Here is a 21,840-nt window from a genome sequence, read left to right as displayed (position 1 = left end):
GCCCATATCCCACCAAACCCTTCCTCTTCATATATCCATCCAAATGCCTTTTACATGTTGCAATTGTACATGTTGCACCACTTCCTCTGACAGCTCATTTCATACACGTACCACGTGCCCATTAGGTCTCTTTTCTATCTTTCCGCTCTCACCCTAAACCTATGCCCTCTAGTTCTGGACTCCCCAACCCCAGGGAAAAGACTTTTGTCTATTTATCCTATCCGTGCCCCTCATAATTCTGTAAACCTCTATAAGGTCACCCCTCAGCCTCCAATGATCCAGAGAAAAAAGCGCCAGCCTGTTGCCAATAGGTGTGCTTGTTGTCTGTATAGGATCTTTCAAATTCATTAACTGCTAATGGAAAGCTAAACACAAATATAAAGCAGGCCATTGCACCACCGCTTCATCCAGAGGTTCACTGATGATGTTGCCTAGTATGGTGATGAAAGTCTGGAAATGAACCTTCCAGCTCACCGAGCAAACTTACATCCAGAACCTCAACCTGAGCTATAAATCTTCTCAAAACCCACTAATTTGGAACCATTCAATTCCGTTAGATTCACAGGTCGACTGAAAACTATCAGTATTCTTTGCTCCTGTAGTAAAAATTGTTGTGGTCATGTGAAATTTGGAATTATTGCATTTAACCTTAAGTGTGCATAATGAAAGTGTCAGCAAGATATCTTGCTTCTAAGCAATACACAGCAAAAGAAAAATGCATGATCACATGAAACAAATTAACTATTCCTCAACAATCACCAATAATTAAAAACCTAGGATAACTGTAGGGAACAGGAATCCCTTTGTTACCCTAAATTTAAAAAGGCAACTCACAAAATACAATTTTTTTTTTCCAAAAAGTATAATTGTACAAAGTAGCTAATTTTCAATACAAATCACCCAAGGACAACAGTGATCCATTGCTCAGGGTAATGTTTCAAGGCAACCATCTTCAGCTACCTCATCAATTCCCTCCCTCCATCATAAGGTCAGAAGTGGGGATGTTCGCTGATGGTTGCACAATGCTCAGCACCAGTCACAACTGCTCAGAGACTGAAGCATTCCACGACCAAATACAAAACGACATGGACAAAACATTTGGGATGATGATTAGTCAGTAACATTCATGCCACATTGGTGCCAGGCAATTACCATCTCCAAAATAAAATCTAACCATTGCCAGTGGACACACAATGGCATAGACTTTACTGAATCAATCAGTTACTATTGACCAGAAACTGAACTGGACTAGTTATAAGGGTACAGTGGTTACAAGACCAAGGTCAGAAGCTAGGAATCCTGTAGTAACCCACCACCTGATACCTGTCTACCATCTACAATGGCAAAAGTCAAGAAAGTGACAGAATACCCCCTACTTGCATAGATGAGTGCAGCTCCAACAACACCCAGGTTTGATACCATCCCTCAGAATAAAGCATTAAATTTACTTTGCACTATATCAACATTCACTTTCTTCAACATCAATGCTCAGGAGTAGCAGTGTGTACCCATATACAAGATGCACAGCAGAATTTCACCAAGGCTTCTTAGGCAGCAACTTTCAAATCCATAACTACTACCACCTAGAAATAGAAGGGCAGCACATAGAAAGACCATCATCTGTGGGATTTTCTCCATGCTAATCACCATCTTGACTTGGAAATCTTTCTTCCAGTGTAAAGGAGTCAAAATTCTGGAAAAAAAAACACCCTAATGGCATTGTGGGTGTACCTTCATCAAATGAACTACAGCAGTTCAAATCGACTACAGCAATTGGAAGGCAACTCACAACCATCTTCTCAAACACAGCTAGGGACAGACAATACATACTGGTCTAACTACAAATATCCATATCCCAAGAACTTTAAAAGTATTCACTGGTCAAACAGATCACTAGCTTTACCAACCTGACAATCCTGTGATTCACATTGCTTACATTCAAAATTGACAGTCTTCAAACTCATTTTAAACGCTTTCTACCTGCAATTACATCTCACAAACTAGAGTTGCATGGACTCAATTTCTACAACACTATCTTCTGATATGCATAATTAGGTAGAATGTAAATATAAGTTTTTTATAATGCTTCTTCTTATCACAAGTAAAAGTAGTTTTAGTGTGGTAAATTCTTCCAAACTTACTGCCTCCCTAATGGATAGTTAATCTCACTTACATATCATGGAACTGCAGAATTTTTAAATTACACACTTCATACATCCGGATTCAATAAAGAGAGACAACATTTTAGCACTACTGATATTTATTGAATAATAATGAATTTAAAACTTCAGTAGATTTACCAGGTTTTTTTTTAATGAACAAAGGCAGATTCTAGCAGGTGACAGTCTTGGTCTTTACAATTTGATAATCATACAATGAGAGGGAAAAAATGCTCAGCAAAATTCGGGGAAATAAAAATGAATTTGGCACTTGAATCCAAGTACATAAAGCAGCCTTATTAAAACAAAGCCTCAGAAAACTTATTCCTTCTAAAAATATTAAAACCCTAAACAAGAAATATTATCTGAGCATCAACTCCAGTGCAAAAAAGTACATGCATTAAACAACCAAAATGACACTTATGAATGAAAACATTGTCATTCCTAACAGAATCAGCATTTCCCCAGAGAGAGACTAGACCTTGACTTTCCCCAAACAGGCCATTTGTCATCCTATACTTCCTTTAAGTTAGTAGATCCTTATTGCTTTTTGATGAACTATTTAACTCTGACATCAATAATAGGTACATGGAACAAAACAAAGGTTAAGAGCAGTCAGAAAAGTTCACCCTTAAAGCAGCAGTAACCCAACTAGTCAACAATTCAAAGACGCCTCAAAAGTCCACCACCTTCTAAATTCCACTACCAGGTTACATCTGCAACCAAACTATGACTCATGAGTACAGTTAGCTTGAAATATTATCATAGCTCTTTAATTAATGAAATTTGAAGGTAACTTCTAACAAACTCCAAGATGAAATCAGATCTCAGCCAAGGGAGAAGGAAAGGTTTACTTGAGGCCAATGAGACTTCTAGAAACTTTGTAGAGGCCTGGAGATAAACCAACTTCATATCTCTTCCTTCAGCATAGACCAATACATGATACAAAGACAAAAGACAGCAAGTTTAAAGAAAAAAGAATACAAATTCAATTTTAGAATATAATGTGCGGCAATGTAACTTCATTGTACAAATAATGAACAGTAATCATGAACCTTTCAAGGCCAAATGACAAAATGTCCCTGTCAGTCACACTTAAGTTCTGGTCTGGCTTGCAAATCTTCTTAAATTAGCATTGGTGACAGAGCAATTGAATTTCACAAACTCTTAACAAATAAAACTGAGAAAAACAGGCATCGTGTTCGAAACCCTTTCAACATGCAATTACCTCCCACAAACTGGAGTTGTACAAATTTTCAATTTCTACAATACTGTCCAAATCTTTGTGGATGTAAAAATTATTAATATTCTTTGTTAGTTTGCAAACCTTTACCAAGCAGATAGATGCATATTGTAGCAGAGAAGTGTGGAATTAACAACTTATACTTCTGACTGTGATCATTTTATTTAATTGAAGGGTTGTCACTGAACACAAGCTAAACCACCTACAAACATACCATGACATTTAGTTTGAAACAAAACAAAAACTCAGAGGCTCATACATCTCCAGTGCAGTCCACCTTCTTCATTGAAACAAAATATATATTGAACAGTCATCAGGTTGATTTGAATCAAACCAAAAATAAATAAGTTTCAATTACAAAATCTTGTTAGCTGATGAAGGAAGTATTGAAAAAAAACTGAACTGGTGATAGGTTTGGAATCCCACAAAATCTTTTCTGTTTGACACTGAGGCTAGTCTGCCTTTTTTTTGGAAAGTAACCAAATTATTCAATCTTGGTTGCTTTAGCTAATGCTGTTTATTGCAACCATGTAACATTGATGCAGTAATGACAGCTGTTAAATCTATACCAAAACTGCATTTCAAGCTTGTCAACTTATAGAATTAAAAACTTCATGCAGTAAGTATATATTTAAATGGTAAAAGAAAAAGCAGAACATATTGGATTACTGGAAAACAGAGCGAAGTAGTCCAGCCACGTAAGAGGATTTAAAAAAAAATTTGACACTGCAACAAAGCAATAATGGCAAGCTATAAAACTGCAATATGATTATAATAAAACTATTGATACAAAGCAAAACAATTTAGTGTTGCCAACAGGAAATTCAACAAAACTTCTTCCATCACCAAAGGTCACCCAATTCAAACTTCATTACACAATTAAAATTAATCAGTACCACATTTCTCTAGTAGGCCTCCAAGCCTGCATTTTTCACATTAGGATTAATGCAGGCTGTTTAAAAATCAGCGTTTTCACTGTTTCTAGGACTTATTACACAAGATTGTAGTACCCAGGCAGCAATGCACACTATATGCATTTAAGTACAAGAATCCACAGCATTTTTTGAGTGACACCAGTTTACTCAAATCATTTTCTCCATATCAAGACCAAGGCCTCTCAGGATTGCGCAATGGAATACAAGTTGCATTTAAACAAACAAAAGGTGCGATTTGTCAATATTTGTCTGGAACAGAAATCCATAGCCACCTATACTTTTAGTGCTATAAGGAAAAGCCCAAGTGCTATACGTTCATTGTTCACTTCAGTGAAACCAAACTTCAGCAAGTAGGTTTAAGTGCTCATGACCATCTATTTAAAATAATCATGCCCAGTTAGATTAGCTGTGACTATTTACCAACAACCATTAAGGAGGGCAAAAATATTTTTCTCAGTGCTTCAACTGGCTGCAAACAAGTCCAATTGCTCTTTCAAATTCCAAGCTAGTTTTTTTTTAGTTAGACTATTACAAGTTGAATACAGTAATCTAGTTCAGTGGTACTTTCAGATAATGCTGCATCTTACATTATGGTCAACATTTGGTCCATGCAATAAACTTCAAAGGTATTTTCATGGTATTTTTAGATATTTCCTAATCAACCTGTTTAGAGGTATTATTATACGTGTTGGGCAGGTGGGACTTGAACGCAGGCCTCTTGGCTCAGAGTAGTGACACTACCAAGAATCCTTTTATGGTATTTTTACCTAAATGGATCAAAGCATATTTATGCTACTGGAACTCTGATTGATATGTGTTCATGTTTTAAAATAGGTTCCATTAAATTAAGCTTCTTTCTAATTCTAGTATTATTTGGTTCATTTATTTCAACTAAGCTGAAGTTGCTTGCTAGAATGCTAATGGTAGAGAGCATTTATTCATTGTGGATAATTGGCAAATCGAAATCACAACACCAAATTTCCAATGTAGTAGCAATTCTGAAATAGAAGAGTTTGATACATGTACCATCAGTGCGTTGTAAAGGTTTGCTGAAATGAAAAAGTCTTGGAATGCAGCAGCCTTTAATAATTAAAATAATTACAGGATTTGGACCATGACTCAGCTGAAATACTAGAAATCTAAACTTTAAACAAGAACAATGAGTTATACTTGCAATACAGTTAGTGCCAGATAAAGATAACAGTTAAATTGTCATCTTAAATTTTTGTTTTGTTAACCTAATTATTACGTCTTTGTTTCTAAGCCCATAATGTTGCCAGTGAAAAGTGAACACTGAAGCTTAAGAGAAATCTGATATCTTTCTTTATCACCTTGAAAGGCACTGCTCATCTTACATTCCAAAGAGTGCAAATTTTGCACGAGAAACACAAGTCAAATACTCCTGCTACACCTAGAATTCAGCACCTGCAGATTCAATTCCTGCTTGACATAATCTGATCCTTCGTTCAAAGCTTTGTAATATTTACTAAACTAAAACTTTACATAAACCTGTTCCAGACAAAAAGTGCATAACACTTGTGCTCCTTTAAGCAAGGGCCACAACATTCATAATCTTCAATTCTACATAATAGCAGCCTATTAAAAGCAAATATAAGGTGCATAACTTGTCTGGTGAACTAGTAGGACCTTAGTCCACAGACAGTTCCATTTCATAAAAGGTAAGCATTGCAGTTACTGGCGCAACTGTGCTTCAGTTAAGTTCGCCAGCTCAATGAGAGCCAGAGCACCATGCAGTCGCTCCCGTTGCTCCTGCATACGTCGGCATGCTGCAGCATGTGATCCATTTTTCTCCTCTTCTTCATCTTCATCAGACTGTATGAACTCCAATGGATCCTGCTGCTCCTGGTCAGCCTTCTGTCCAGTGCTTTTCACAGGGTGAGTACGCTGTTCTCGGGTTTCCCAATATCTACATGTAGACAGAATTTGGACATGGTATTCCCAATTTAAAGATGCACACCACCATTGCTACCAATCGGAAATAAACCACTTTGCTTTATACAATCTGTTCATATAAAAATACTTAAAAATAAGCAGAATGATATCTAGAGGCTTCAACACAAATCAAAGAATGCAGTAGACTTTTCGTTTTTATTCTTAAGTTAAGGAGATAAGCATTTTACAACTCATTTAGGTATACAGGTATAATTAATGCTCATGATCATGCAATTTTTATTATTTTTTGCTTTTTATAAATAATTATCCATAGGCAGGGCATCAACCTTTACACAGAGGGTGACATTTCAATTTCTTTGTCACTTTAGGTGGGGGCGAGGAGGGGGGGTGCATTACATTTCAGAAAGATGTTTGTTACAAGAGTAAATATGACTTTTTTTCCCTCAAAAGTGTACAATGAAAATGACTATTAAAAAGAGCTAAGCAGTAATTAACAAATAAAACCTATTTTGTTGTCAATTAAGAAGCAGCAGATCAAGACATAGCAGAGTCCAAAGTCTGACCCCATTGGGTGGAAGGATAGGAATCAGGATTTAACAATGACATTGCTTCACCTCTGATGGTGCACACTTCGGTCGGGCTTTGGCAAAATTCATATGATCGTCAGGTTTGGACTTTCAAACTGGGCTTTCCTTCTCTTCCAGCTTGCTATGTAGTTAGTTTTTTAGGGAATGGAAGGAGAAGTGTAGCTGCATCCGGTTCAATACATTTCATATATTGTAGTTCTATATTCTGGTTCGCTTAGCCTCCCCTGCACATACTTGCTCTCCTTCTTCCCCTTCTGATAAAACACAGGAAAACCCTCCTTCACATCCTGGGGTGGCACAGTGGCATAGCAATTAACACTGCTGCCTCACAGCACCAGAGACCCAGGTTCAATTCCTGCCGCAGGCAACTGTGTGTGGAGTTTGCACATTCTCCTCGGTGTGTGTGGGTTTCCTCCGGGTGCTCCGGTTTCCTCCCACAGTCCAAAGATGTACAGGTTAGGTGAATTGGCCATGCTACATTGCCCGTAGTGTTAGGTGAAGGGGTAAATGTATGGCAATGGGTCTGGGTGGGTTGCTCTTCGGAGGGTTGGTGTGGACTTGTTGGGCCGTAGGGCCTGTTTCCACACTAAGTAATCTAATCTTATCCTGGGGCACACCTCACCCTCAAGCCAGTCCATTACATGCTCTCACATGAACACACCATCTCTGCCCACCTCTCACATCCCTGTGTGCATATCCAGTCCCTTCCTCACTCCACACGTCCCCACCTTAACACCCACCCTAACACCCCTTCCTCTTGCAACCAGTCTACCCTGAACCCCTCCACCAAGAAGGTGCTCAACGTTGCTTTCCTTGTGTGCTGTCCTTCCTCACATACCATAACCAGTTTAATACCCAGTTAAGACAAAGGATGAATGCAAAATGACTGTTCTTACAAATCAAGAAACAGAAGGTTCCCTTACTAATGGCAAATTCTCTCGAATGTACAACATTTGGGGCTTTTTCACAAACCATTGTAGACAATATTTCAATTCCTTTCAAAGTTGAACAAACAGATATTTTAGTATCAAACACAGTCAAATACGTACAGCACGGAAACAGACCCTTCGGTCCAACCTGCCCATGCTGACCAGATATCCCAACCAAATCTAGTCCCATTTGCCAGCACTTGACCCATATCCCTCTAAACCATTCCTATTCATACACCTATCCAGATGCCTCTTAAATGCTGCGATTGCACCAGCCTCCAACACTTCATCTCACAGCTCATTCCATACATGCACCACCCTCTGTGTTCTGTATCCAAATGGCTAATTCTCCTTGTATTCCATGAGATCTAACCTTGCTAACCATTCTCCCATGGGGAAACTTGTCGAACGTCTTACCGAAGTTCCTATAGATCACGTCCAATGCTCTGCCCTCATCAATCCTCTTTGTTACTTCTTCAAAAAACTCAATCAAGTTCCTGAGACATGATTTCCCACGCACAAAGACATGTGGACCAGCCCTAATCAGTCCTTGCCTTCCCAAACACGTGTAAATACTGTCCCCCGGGATTCCCTCCAACAACTTGCCGACCACCTACATCAAGAACTTTCAAAAGCTGATTGGGGACAGATGTTCGCAGGTAAAGGGATGCCTGGAAAATTGAAAGCCTTCAGAAATTAGATAACGAGAATCCAGAGACAGTATATTTCTGTTAGGGTAAAAGGAAAGGCTGGCAGGTATAGGGAATGCTGGATGACTGGAGAAATTGAGGGTTTGGTTAAGAAAAAGAAGGAAGCATATGTCAGATATAGACAGGAGAGATAAAGTGAATCCTTAGAAGGGTATAAAGGCAGTATTTTTAAGAGGGAAATCAGGAGGGCAAGAAGTGGATATGAGATATCTTTGGCAAATAGGGTTAAGGAGAATCCAAAGAGATTTTACAAATACATTAAGAAGAAAAGGGTAACTAGGGAGAGAATAGGGCCCATCAAAGATCAGCAAGGTGGCCTGGAACCACAGCAAATGGGGGAGATACTAAATGAGTATTTTGCATCAATGCTTACTGTGGAGAAGGACATGGAAGATATACATTGTGGGAAAATAGGTGGTGATATTTTGAAAAATGTCCATACCAGAGAGGAGTAAGTGCTGGATGTCTTGAAACGCATAAAGGTGGATAAATCCCAGGTTTACCCTAGAACTCTGTGGGAAGCTAGGGAAATGATTGCTGGGCCCCATGCTCAGATATTTGTATCATCAATAGTCACAGGTGAGGTGCCAGAAGACTGGAGCCTGGCTAACGTGGTACTATTATTTAAGAAAAGTGGTAAGGACAAGACAGGGAAACTATAGACCGGTGAGCCTGAATTGATAACTGAATTATTAGCTAATAAACTATAAATAGACAATTTATCAAGTATTCTTTTGAAACATACTCACTTTGCCAGCCATTCTGCCACAGCTGTATTGTCTGCAGCCTGCGTTTTCTTTGCTCCGCTGGATGCCTCATCTCTCCGTAAACGTGCGTAAGGATGCTTGGTACAATGGCGGTTTGCATGTGTAAATCTGCTTCCACAGCCTGTGGAGAATTCAGTAAATGCTACATTACATTTCACTTCCAAGACAGGTACCCCTTTAACAACTTTTAAGAGTATTTATGCTTCGAAAGATAGCACTCCCCTAATCCAACTTCGAAAGACTGACACACAAAACATCCGTGGCATTCAATTTACATTTCACATATTGTAGTTCTGTACTCAACAGGCAAACTGCAGTCTGCACCTTTGGAGAGATGCGCAAGTAACCATGAGGAAATGCTGAAGTGAGAAATGGGCTTTTATTCCCCCTTTCTCCAATGTAATTCTGACTTGTAAATCCCTGCTCCTCTATTTCTACCCACATCTTATTCAACTCTCAATAAAGCTTCTGATGCAATCTTAAAATATACAGCATAGCAGCATTTGGAATAGGGGAATCAAAATATCCTCTTTCTAGGGTGTAGGTTTGCTCGCTGATCTGTAGGTTTGATATCCAGACGTTTCATTACCTGACTAGGTAACATCATCAGTGGCGACCTCCAAGTGAAGCGAAGCTGTTGTCTCCTGCTTTCTATTTATATCTTTCTCCTGGATGGGGTTCCTGGGGTTTGTGGTGATATCATTTCCTGTTCGTTTTCTGAGGGGTTGATAGATGGCATCTAGATCTGTGTGTTTGTTTATGGCGTTGTGGTTGGAGTGCCAGGCCTCTAGGAATTCTCTGGCATGTCTTTGCTTAGCCTGTCCCAGGATAGATGTGTTATCCCAGTTTAAATGGTGTTTTTTTTTCATCTGTGTGTAGGGCTACGAGGGAGAGAGGGTCATGTCTTTGTGTGGCTAGCTGGTGTTCGTGTATCCTGGTGGCTAACTTTCTTCCGGTTTGTCCTATGTAGTGTTTGTGGCAGTCCTTGCATGGAATTTTGTAGATGACATTGGTTTTGTCCATGGGTTGTACTGGGTCTTTTAAGTTTGTTAGTTTTTGAGAGTGTTGGTGGGTTTGTGTGCTACTAGGCTCCCGAGGGGTCTTAGTAGTCTGGCTGTCATTTCTGAAACTTCTTTGATGTATGATGTATGCAAGGACTGTCACACCTAAATATGGTATAGCATCCTGGTCTCAGAGGTCACTACGACGCATGGACCTCCAAACCCTGAGCAATTAGAAGAAAATTAGAAGGAACTCAGGCTGATCTATGTACTTCAAGTTCAACATTCCCAGCTACCATAGATAGTCTTTGATTTAATTGACCACAAGCATCTGCCTAGGTCAAATCTGAAAAATTTCAAACGCTTCACCTCCATAGCCGTTAAAGCAGTTGCAAAGTCATACAACTCACCAAAAAAAAAATCCCATCTCTGTCCTAATTTCATTTAGTGTCCCTTATTTCTGAACTCACCCACCAGAGGAAAGATTCCTCTACATCCACTTGTCAAGACCATTCATGATCTTAAACTTCAATCCAATCACCCCTCACTCTGTCGAACGCCATTGTAAGCAAGCCCAGCATGTCAAATCTTTCCTTATTAGACAACCCACTCTCTCCAAGTTTCAATCCAATAAACCTCCTCTGAACCACCTCCTTTCTTAAATAAGGAGACCAAACCTATACACAGTATTTCATCCTGCAATGTATAACATAAAAAAGATTGTTAGGTTTCAAATTGCAATTAATTTCTTAAAAGGCTAGCATTCCATGAATCTTGTGATTACATGGTAACCTTCAGTGCCTCACGCAGAGGAACACCTAGATCCCTCTGCAACCCAAAATTCTGCAGAAATAGGCCATTCAGCCCTTTGAGCCTGCTCCACCATTCAATATCATGGCTGATTTGACATTCCTCAACTCCGCTTTCCTGACTTTCGCCCACAACCCATGTTTCCCTTAGATTAAAACAAAACCCATCTCAGCCTCAAATATACTTAATGACCCAACCCTGACAGCCCTTGCGATAACAATTCCACAGGTTCACTACACTACGAGAGAAAAACACCCCACTCATTTAGCCAATATTACTGAAGATTATGCTCTCCACTCCTAGAAATTCTCACAAAAGGGAACAACCCTTCCATGATTACTTGTCAAACCTCTTAATAATCTTATATGCTTTAAGAAGATCTCCTCTCACTCAAAATTCCAATGAATATAGTTCAATCTACTCAACCTCTCCTCAGAGTCCAAATCAACCTCAAGAACTTTGATGGACTGTCTTGACTGTCACTACATTTTTCCTTAATTAAGGAGAATAAAATTGTTCAGTATTCCAGCTGTGGTCCCACTAGTGCCTTGTGTATGTTTAGCAAAACCTCCCCACTGTTATACTCCATTGCCTTTGAAATAAAGGCTAACATTCCCTTTGCATTCCCATTGTCTACTGAACTTGGATGCTAGTCTGGATGTCGGATGTAAATTAAATCAGGAGCTGAAATTGGCCTGTCGCAAAGATGTTACTACAGTTGTTATGGGGGATTTCAATGTGCAGGTAGACTGGGAGAATCAGGATGGTATTGGACCTCAAGAAAGAGACTTTGTGGAGTGCCTCAGAGATGGATTCTTAGAACAGGTGGTGCTGGAGCCTACCAGGGATAAGGCAATTCTGGATCTGGTATTGTGCAACGAACTAGAATTGGTCAGGGTCCTCGAAGTGAAGGAGCCATTGGGAAGTAGTGACCATAATACAATAAGTTTCAATCTGCAATTTGAGAGGGAGAGGGTACAATCGGAAGTGACAATATTTTTGTTGAATAAAGGGAACTATGGAGCTATGAGGGAGGAGCTGGCCAAAGTTCAATGGTGCAATACCTAAGCAGGGATGACAGTGGAGGAACAATGGCGGATATTTCTGTGTATAATGCAGAAGTTGCAGGATCAGTTCATTCCAAAAAGTAAGAAAGATCCTAGGAGGAGGCATGGGTGGCCGTGGCTGACGAGGGAAGTTAAGAAACATATAAAGTTAAAAGAGAAAAAGTATAACATAGCAAAGATAAGTGGGAAAACGGAGAACTGGGAAGCTTTTAAAGAACAACAGAGGATTACTAAGAAGGAAATACGCAGAGAAAAAATGAAGTACGAAGGTAAACTGGCCAATAATATAAAGGAGGATAGTAAAAGCTTTTTTAGGTATGTGAAAGGCAAAAAAATGGCTAAGACTAAAATTGGGCCCTTGAAGACAGAAACACGGAAATATATTACGGGGAACAAAGAAATGGCAGAAGAATTTAATTGGTACTTCAGATCTGTGTTTACTGGGGAAGACACAAGCAATCTCCCTGAGGTAACAGTGGCTGAATGACCTGAACTTAAGGGAATTTATATTTGCCAGGAATTGGTGTTGGAGAGACTGTTAGGTCTGAAGGTTGATAAGTCCCCAGGGCCTGATGGTCTACATCCCAGGGTACTGAAGGAGGTGCCTCGAGAAATCGTGGATGCATTGGTGATTATTTTCCAGAGTTCGATAGATTCGGGATCAGTTCCTGCGTATTGGAGGGTGGCTAATGTTGTACCACTTTTTAAGAAAGGTGGGAGAGAGAAAGCAGGAAACTATAGACCAGTTAGTCTGATCTCAGTGGTGAGAAAGATGCTGGAGTCTATTATAAAGGATGAAATTACGACACATCTGGATAGTAGTAACAGGATAGGTCAGAGTCAGCATGGATTTATGAAGGGGAAATCATGTTTGACTAATCTTCTGGAATTTTTTGAGGATGTAACTCTGAAGATGGATGAGGGTGATCAAGTAGATGTAGTGTACCTGGACTTTCAGAAAGCTTTTGATAAAGTCCCACAAAGGAGGTTAGTGAGCAAACTTAGGGCACATGGTATTGGGGGTAAAGTACTAACTTGGATTGAAAGTTGGTTGGCTGATAGGAAACAAAGAGTAGTGATAAACGGCTCCATTTCGGAATGGCAGGCAGTGACCAGTGGGGATCAGTACTGGGACCGCAGCTTTTTACAATATATGTTAATGATATAGAAGATGGTATTAGTAATAACATTAGCAAATTTGCTGATGATACAAAGCTGGGTGGCAGGGTGAAATGTGATGAGGATGTTAGGAGATTACAGGTTGACCTGGACAAGTTAGGTGAGTGGTCAGATGCATGGTAGATGCAGTTTAATGTGGATAAATGTATGGTTATCTACTTTGGTGGCAAGAACAGGAAGGCAGATTACTACCTAAATGGAATCAATTTAGGTAAAGGGGCAGTACAGAGAGATCTGGGTGTTCTTGTACACCAGTCAATGAAGGTAAGCATGCAGGTACAGCAGGTAGTGAAGAAGGCTCATAGCATGCTGGCCTTCATAACAAGAGGGATTGAGTATAGAAGCAAAGAGGTTCTTCTGCAGCTGTACAGGGCCCTGGTGAGACCACACCTGGAGTACTGTGTGCAGTTCTGGTCTCCAAATTTGAGGAAAGACATTCTGGCTATTGAGGGAGTGCAGCGTAGGTTCACGAGGTCAATTCCTAGAATGGCGGATTACCTTACACTGAAAGACTGGAGCGACTGGGCTTGTATACCCTTGAGTTTAGAAGACTGAGAGGGGATCTGATTGAGACATAAGATTATTAAAGGATTGGACACTCCAGAGGCAGGAAACATGTTTCCACTGATGGGTGAGTGCCAAACCAGAGGACACAGCTTAAAAATACGGGGTAGACCACTTAGGACAGAGATGAGGAGAAACTTCTTCACCTAGAGAGTGGTGGGTGTGTGGAATGCTCTGTCCCAGAGGGCAGTGGAGGCCCAGTCTCTGGATTCATTTAAGAAAGAGTTGGACAGAGCTCTCAAGGATTGTGGAATCAAGGGTTATGGAGATAAGGCAGGAACAGGATACGGATTAAGGATGATCAGCCATGATCATATTGAATGGTGGTGCAGGCTCGAAGGGCAGAATGGCCTACTCCTGCACCTATTGTCTATTTGCAATTTTTTGGATGATGACTCTCAAATTCCTGTTGTGCTGCATCTTGCTGGAAACCCCCTCCATTGAAACAATTTCCAGCTCCTGTATTCAACCTGCCAAAGTGCATAACCTCACATTTTCCATATTATATTCCAACGGCCATGCTTCTGTCCACTCACTCAAACCCTGAAGAAGGGCTTATGCCCGAAACGTTGATTCTCCTGCACCTCGGATGCTGCCTGGCCTGCTGTGTTTTTCCAGCACCACACTTCTCAACTCTGGTCTCCAGCATCCGCAGTCCTCACTTTTTCCACTGACTCAAACTGTCTATATTCCTCTGTAGACTCTGTCATAGAATCCCTAGTGTAGAAGCAGGCTATTTGGCTCATCAAGTCAACACCGACCCTCTGAAGGGCAGCCCACCCAAACCTACATCCCCTCCCCTATCCCTGTAACCTGCATTTCACATGGCTAATCCATCTAGCCAGCACATCTTTGACTGTGGGAGGAAACCCACACAGACACAGGGAGAATGCGCAAACTCCACACAGACACCAGAGGGTGGAATTCAACTGGGTCCCTGGTGCTGTGAGACATGGTGGGCGGCATGGTGGCACAGTGGTTAGCACTGCTGCCTCACAGCGCCAGAGGCCCGGGTTCAATTCCCGCCTCAGGCGACTGACTGTGTGGAGTTTGCACGTTCTCCTCATGTCTGCGTGGATTTCCTCCGGGTGCTCCGGTTTCCTCCCACAGTCCAAAGATGTGCAGGGTCAGGTGAATTGGCCATGCTAAATTGCCCGTAGTGTTAGGTAAGGGGTAAATGTAGGGGTATGGGTGGGTTTCGCTTCGGCAGGGCGGTGTGGACTTGTTGGGCCGAAGGGCCTGTTTCCACATTGTAAGTAATCTAATCTAAAAAAAAAACAGCAGTGCTACCCACTCAGCCACCATGCTACTGTCAACCTCACCACTTGCCTTTTCATCTATTTTTGCGGCATCTGCAAACTTGGCAATAGTGCATTCACTTCTTTAATCATTAATGTATATATATCAACTGGTTCCCCCTTCATCTATTCTGAATGTTACACCTCAAAGAACTCTAATGAGTTTGTCATACACAATTTCCCATTCAAAAAAAAAGTCATTCCAATTATATATACTCTGACATTTTTTATTGTTGGTATAATCTTCGGATTTTTTTCTCTTCTGTTCCTTCCTGCTCTTTTCTGCTATTCATTTTCTAAAATCAATATTTTATTATTCTGCCTCATTTCACTCCCTCTTTGTCTGATACAATTTCACAAGCAAGATCTCTCACCCCCATTCAGTTTATTCCTACTTCTGATGCACTTTGATCCTCGCAGTCACTTTAATCTAGTCATCCCATGCCAATTTACACATGATTCAAGCACAGTACCAAGACTATCATTTTGAGCTTTTGCACTGTAGCCCTGACTCTCATCCAAACAAGCTACAAGTGTGGACAATTGCAAAGGCTGAGGCTCCTGTGCTCTAGGTCTCTTTTACCTGCCTTCTTTACAGTAAAGCCTTCCTGTCTTTGACCATTGACGAAATCATAAAAAAAAACCTATCTTAAAGAATTACAGGAACACTTAATCCAGGAGGCAGTCCCATTCCTTATCTCTTGATATGCCAGTGTATACACCTTGATAAGCCAGTCAAGTTTCCTCCAGTTGCAAGCACTTGCTGCAGATGTGTTTACTCTTGATCACACTGGTATCCTAAGCATCCACATTCTGCAATCACAACACATCACCTACCCTGCCATCTCTAATAATTGTTAATTATATAGGCATTGTTAATTATATAGGCATTGCTAATTAAGAAATGTATAATTACCAGAGCCTGCACCTCATGAAATGTTGAAATACCATCAGTAAACTTTACAATACTAACGAAACAGTTCAATATTTACAGTTTCCAACAATACTAGTTACAGCTCCATCTCTGGCACTAAATTGTCAATCAACTGTTGGAGGTTTAAAAAAAAAGATAGTTGAAGTAGATCTCCTCCCCACCCTTCAAATAATACTGCTTGTAGCAAACCTTATTAAACGTATCTCTCTTTTACCCATGTCAAAAATTACTACTTGGATCCAAATTCTTAGGTGTACTTGCTTAGTAAAGTCTTCCTCCCACTGGCCATACTCCTTACTCTTTCAATCCATTCTTTACATATGGTAGCATATATATAGGCATCAAAAACATTGAACATGCTGGCCCCATATTTACTACAAGCCTTGCTTCATCCAAATCAATTTATCATTTACAATTAAGAGACACAAGATATCCTGCATGCACAAGTAAAAACCTAAAGGCTTGGCTTTACTTTATTAGTACTTAGGTAGAGACATGAAAAGTAGATTTTGATAATTTACCAGTTTCAGAACAAACAAATGGCTTTTCCCCAGTGTGAAGACGCTGGTGAGTTTTTAGTTGTCCACTCTGAACAAATGCTTTCCCACAATTTGGGTAGTCACATAAATAAGGTCTTTCACCTAAAAGAAACCCACAGTAATACAATCAATCAATTAAAGACTATAATCCTTTCTCAAATTGTTCATTTGAAATAAGACAGCCTGAATTTTGTGAAGTTATCCCTCAATTTCAGCAAAAAAAAAGTGTTTAAAATTAATCCTGCCTTACTTTACACACGTTTTCAGTGTGATAATTTCAGCTAGTTACCATTTGGTCCTACTGATTAAATTTTGGACAGGTGTTAACTAAGTTCGGAGTCTGAAAGGGGAACAAAATGAAGAGTTGAACACAAAAAGTATCCAAATGGTTTCTGAATAACATTACATAAGGATAACTTTTCAATTGAATTGTTAATCTGCAATGTCCTCTGAAAAGTTAACATCTCTTTAGTTATGCAAATAAATGATAAGCCTCAAGACCAATGTTATGATACTATTACACATGCAAATTTACATTCATTTAAAGACAAACATTTCCAGTTTAGGGAATCTCCAACACAACATAGTCCAACAGGTGTTAGCAGGTGCACTTTTAAAAAAGCTTGTCTAATATCCACGGGATACGTATAAGAATAACCAGGACATCTCAGTGATCACACTTTCCACATTTAAAGGACTATTTTAAGTTATTCAAAGCTGTACTTTAACAATAAAGTAAGGTATGCAACACATGGCACAAAAATGGTGAAAGTAGCATTGACATCAAAGGATAATATTACTGATTGAAGCTAAAACAAAACTTTCAATTTAAATTCATGACTAGTACAATTAGGTAAATACAGGATCCAATGACTTGTTAGCAAATTTTACCACTGAGTAACAATCTTGACATAAGGACTAGAATGAAGAGTTACTTTGGATAATAACAAGTGCATAGTCAGAAATGGAGAAAAATGACCCAAAAGCCTTGAACTTCTAACATATTTTAAACTAAAATCTATCAATAAATAACAGACTGCATTAAAGCCGATAAGAAATAAATTTGTCCATTGCCTTCAACCAGATTATGTTAGGATAATCATAGAAATTCCTACCAAGTTATGGACTGATGATATGGCAAACTGCAAAATACTCACCAGCACTCCATTGTTTATACCAGCAGGCTATCACTTGCAATATGCAAGGATCATGGTTCATCTCATGTGCCAATATACGATACCCATGAAAAGTTCTAAATCTTACCAGTGTGTGTTCTCTTGTGAGCTTGCAAGGATTTCTCGCGAGGAAACACTCGGTTACAAATGTTACAGCGGATTCTGCTTGAGGAGTGTTCACCCTCGTTTATCAGATCGCGGATTAACTCCGCTCTTGGTCGGCCTCGTCTTGTTCCGTCCTGAAATAAAGCATACCAATATGGATTAATAACTTAATCTCTCAGTAATATAAAAAGCATGTCGCAATGGCTGACTTTTGGTGCAATTGGCAAAATTTAGTCTTACTAAAACTTTCCTAAAATGCCCCAATGTCTTCTTGAAACGCAATGCAGGAAGTCTTTGGAAAATCTCCAAACCAAGCTGAAGTATTCAGTTAGTTTCCTCGTGTCTCATGGAGAGTGCACAATCTTTCCCTTACATGGGCACAAACTTTATAACAACTGCAGACAGCTCTACAACATAAAAAAACTTCAACACTGCCCCTTCACCCTCCCAAGGTACATTTAAAGATACGAGTGTGTTTAAAACTTAGCAGTACAGCGTACTGACTAACTTCGCATTGTTTGTTCAGCCTTTTCCCACCTACATTGCTTCGGAGTTAAATTTGGAGAATTCCAGTCTTCAATGAAGAATTTCTGATCAACCATATCCGCAGGGTACGGGTCTAACTTTCAGAATTCACTCCTTAAAATAGGCCAATTTTCAAGTTATATTGTGCTGAATACCTATCCTAATATCTAGTTATTTGACTTGACATCTTCGGAATAGGGAAGAGCCCTTCATCAGAGCTAAAGAGTCATCTAGACCCGACAGCTTGCTCTCTCTCCATGGTTGCTGCCTGACGTCTAGCATTTTTTTTTGTTGTCAGTATAGCTCCAGCACTCACAGCCGGGTCAAGTGATTTAGCATCGACTAACTGCCAGAAAAATCGTGGCAGGCTTCCACGTTTGGATGTTTTGCCACAGAAACGAAGTGAAATCATTCTCCGCACTGAAAGCGAAAGAAAGGCGTGATTGTGGGATCACTAACATCAGTCCACACAGTGTAATCACAGAAATTGAACATGCGGACAACATAAACAGAGCGGCGTGACTTTGGACAGATGCGATTTGTGCAGCCAGGACAATATAAGAGAGCAGGATCTCTTTAAACATGTCCAGGGGTGGAAACTCGTTTCTTTTTTGGCGCGCTGGAGTTTTGACAAGCTCTCCAGGAAGTGATTTCATTCATTTGAATTGTTTTCTCCTTCCACAGCAGCATCGGTGGCGGGAAAGCAACGGGTCTTGGATTTAATGGCTCAATGGGATGATTGGCCGAACTTTGAAGCAGGATCGAAGAATGGTTCGGACTGAAGGTGCTGCTGGTGACACCACTTTGTTTATTTAATCCTCCAGACCACCTCCGCACTCACTCTCCCACTGAAAATGGGCGCCAAGCGGGAGCCAGACAAACTGCACAGTTCCAACCGCAAAACGCCAGTCCGCGTTAAAACCCCACCTTTAAAATTTACCAATTTAAAAATAAAATTAAACACTCCCTTCCCTTTAGGTCTAAAGGATGAGTCCGCGGACATGGTGACTGGAAAAAAAACAAACGCTCAAGCATTTCATAATACAAATTCTGCAGAACTCGAGTTCACTTTCAGTTGCCCGGCTCTTATGCTGCTCCGGGTTCTGCCCCCGCCGCTCTCACTGACCTGCGAAAGGTGATCCAGCTCCCGGTGCAGAGCTGCCGCTGCTCCGCACTGGGCTTCCCTGGCGCCGGGACCGTTGAACGGGGCGCCGGGGCTGAGAGTGACATTGTGGGCGTTCTCACCCCATCGCCACGGATACACCATAAAATCACTGAAGCCGGGGCTGGTGGGGCTCATATCCAGGCGCTTGGGTTTAATCGGCGTTGTTTTAATAACCGACACACGCTTGGGAGAACCACCGGCGATCTGATTCTCCGCCATCGCAAGAGTGATCCACAAAGAATGGCGGAAAAACAGCGAAAGTAAATAAATAATCCAGCGGTGACAGAGCAGCCACTCAGACACAAACTCGCGGGTTTAAGCATTTCCCGCCTTTTCTGCAGACACCAACCGAACGCTGCGACGGAACCTCGCGACGTCACAATGGCTGATTGACAGCTCCATTCATGCATTGGAACGTCCGGTCACAGCCAATCAGGCGCCGGCGCGCTTTGTTGATTGGCGGAGTCGGGTTTTCCCCGCCGGAATTAATAACGTCTTCTTGTTAATCAGCGGATTCTTTGTTTTCATTTTTATGGTTAAAGAGACAGAGGCGTTAGGAAATGCCACTTTGTGTAAATAATATTATACATCTGCTGGGCCTGTAGACGTACTGGATACTGTGTGATGCAAGCCTATGGAAAGCTTCCAGAGAGGCGTTTATTTATGTGCAATTCTATAAGTATTCCTGAAAAGGGCCATATTTTGTTAAAGCCGTTTTATCTTGCACTCAACAGGACAATTCACAAGAAATGTTAAAATATATGTATTTAGAAATGCAAGTACTGATTAGGAAAGAGTGTGTTGCTGGAAAAGCACAGCAGGTCAGGCAACATCCGAGGAGCAGGAGAATCGACGTTTCGGGCAAAAGCCCTTCATCAGGAATGAGGCTTGTGGGTCGGGCTGAGAGATAAATGGGAGGGGGGCTGGGGGGTAATGTAGCTGGGAGTGTGACAGGCAGATGAAGGTGTGGGTGAAGGTGATAGGTCGGAGAGGAGGTTGGAGCAGATAGGGAAGGAAGATGGACAGTTAGGACAGTTCAAGAGGGCAATGCTGAGTTGGAAGATTGGATCTGGGAGAAGGGAAATGAGGAAACTGGTGAAATCCACATTGATCCCATGTGGTTGGAGGGTCCCAAGGCAGAAGATAAGGCATTCTTCCTCCAGGCGTCGGGTGGTAAGGGTTTGGCCATCGAGGAGGCTCAGGACCTGCATGACCTTGGCGAAGTGGGAGGTGGATGCAGATAGGGGTGGGAAGGGAAATATGTCCCTAGTGGTGGGGTCTGTTTGTAGGTGGCGGTGAATGATACGATGTATCTGGAGGTTGGTGGGGTGGAAGGTGAGGACTAGGGTGGTTCTGTCCTTGTTGTGGTTGGAGGGGTAGGGTTCCTGGGCGGAGGTGTGGGAAGTGCTGAAGGGCATCATCGACCACATGGGAGGGGAAATTGTGGTCTTTGAAGAAGAAGGGTATCTGGTATATTCTATGGTGGAATTAGTCCTCCTGGGAGCAGATGAGGCAGAGGAATTGGGAGTAAGGAATAGCGATTTTACAGGAGGCAGGCTGGGAGGAGGTATAGTCCACGTAGCTGTGGGTTTGTATTAGATGTCTGTTTTGAGTTGGTCACTGTTAATAGAGATGGAGAGGTCCAGGAACATGGCTTTGCATCTTGGAAATCCTGGAATGTCTACAGTGTGCACAGGGCTCAACAAGTCCACACTGACTCTCCAAATAGCATTCCACCCAGACTCACACACCTACCTTATCTCTGTAACCCTGGATTTCCCATGGCTCCATCTAACCTGCACACTTTGGGCAATTTAGCATGGCCAATCCACCTAACCTGTACATCTTTGGACTGTGGGAGGAAATCCATGCAGGCACAGGACAATGTACAAATTTCATACAGTTGTTCAAGACTGGAATTGAACCCAGGTCCCTGGCGCTGTAAGGCAGCAATGGTAACCATTGAGCCATCTTGCTTCATTAACTTAATTGAGTTTTCTGAAGAGGTAACGAAGCGGATTGATGAAGGCAGAGTGATGGCCATGATTGTTATGGGCTTCAGTAAGGCGGTTGACAGCTTCTGCGTGGTAGACTGGTTAGCAAGGTTAGAACATATGGAGTACAGGGAGAACTAGCCGTTTTGATACAAAACTGGCTCAAAGGAAGGGGACATAGGGTGATGGTGAAGAGTTATTTTTCAGACTGGAGGCCTGTGACCAGTGGTGTGCCACAAG

General features: G+C 41.1%; 1 protein-coding gene across 1 annotated transcript; it reads right to left on the bottom strand.

Annotated features, from left to right (window-relative positions):
- Window positions 1-80: 80 nt before the first annotated feature.
- znf367 (zinc finger protein 367) lies at window positions 81-19,901 on the bottom strand. The gene is made up of 5 exons (XM_043713533.2): window positions 19,568-19,901; window positions 17,900-18,050; window positions 16,619-16,738; window positions 9,227-9,365; window positions 81-6,264 (listed from the first exon to the last, which is right to left on the bottom strand). The coding sequence occupies exons 1-5, from the start codon at window positions 19,823-19,825 to the stop codon at window positions 6,030-6,032; spliced, it is 903 nt and encodes a 300-aa protein (XP_043569468.2). The 5' UTR covers window positions 19,826-19,901; the 3' UTR covers window positions 81-6,029.
- Between the last annotated feature and the right edge of the window lie 1,939 nt (window positions 19,902-21,840).

Source organism: Chiloscyllium plagiosum, unplaced genomic scaffold (genome assembly GCF_037043375.1).
Source record: "Chiloscyllium plagiosum isolate Xiang-an unplaced genomic scaffold, Cpla_swu_hap1 HiC_scaffold_2, whole genome shotgun sequence".
NCBI lineage: Eukaryota > Metazoa > Chordata > Chondrichthyes > Orectolobiformes > Hemiscylliidae > Chiloscyllium > Chiloscyllium plagiosum.
Note: the sequence above shows the minus strand (reverse complement) of the source record. Positions and strands in the feature narration are given on the sequence as shown.

Excerpts from the sequence above, each read along its gene's own strand:
- znf367 (XM_043713533.2), bottom strand. The coding sequence starts at position 19,825 with ATGGCGGAGAATCAGATCGCCGGTGGTTCTCCCAAGCGTGTGTCGGTT. Across the intron at positions 16,739-17,899 it reads TCACAAGAGAACACACACTG|GTGAAAGACCTTATTTATGT; the intron begins GTAAGATTTAGA and ends GGTTTCTTTTAG. Across the intron at positions 9,366-16,618 it reads ATTTGTTTGTTCTGAAACTG|GCTGTGGAAGCAGATTTACA; the intron begins GTAAATTATCAA and ends AATTCTCCACAG.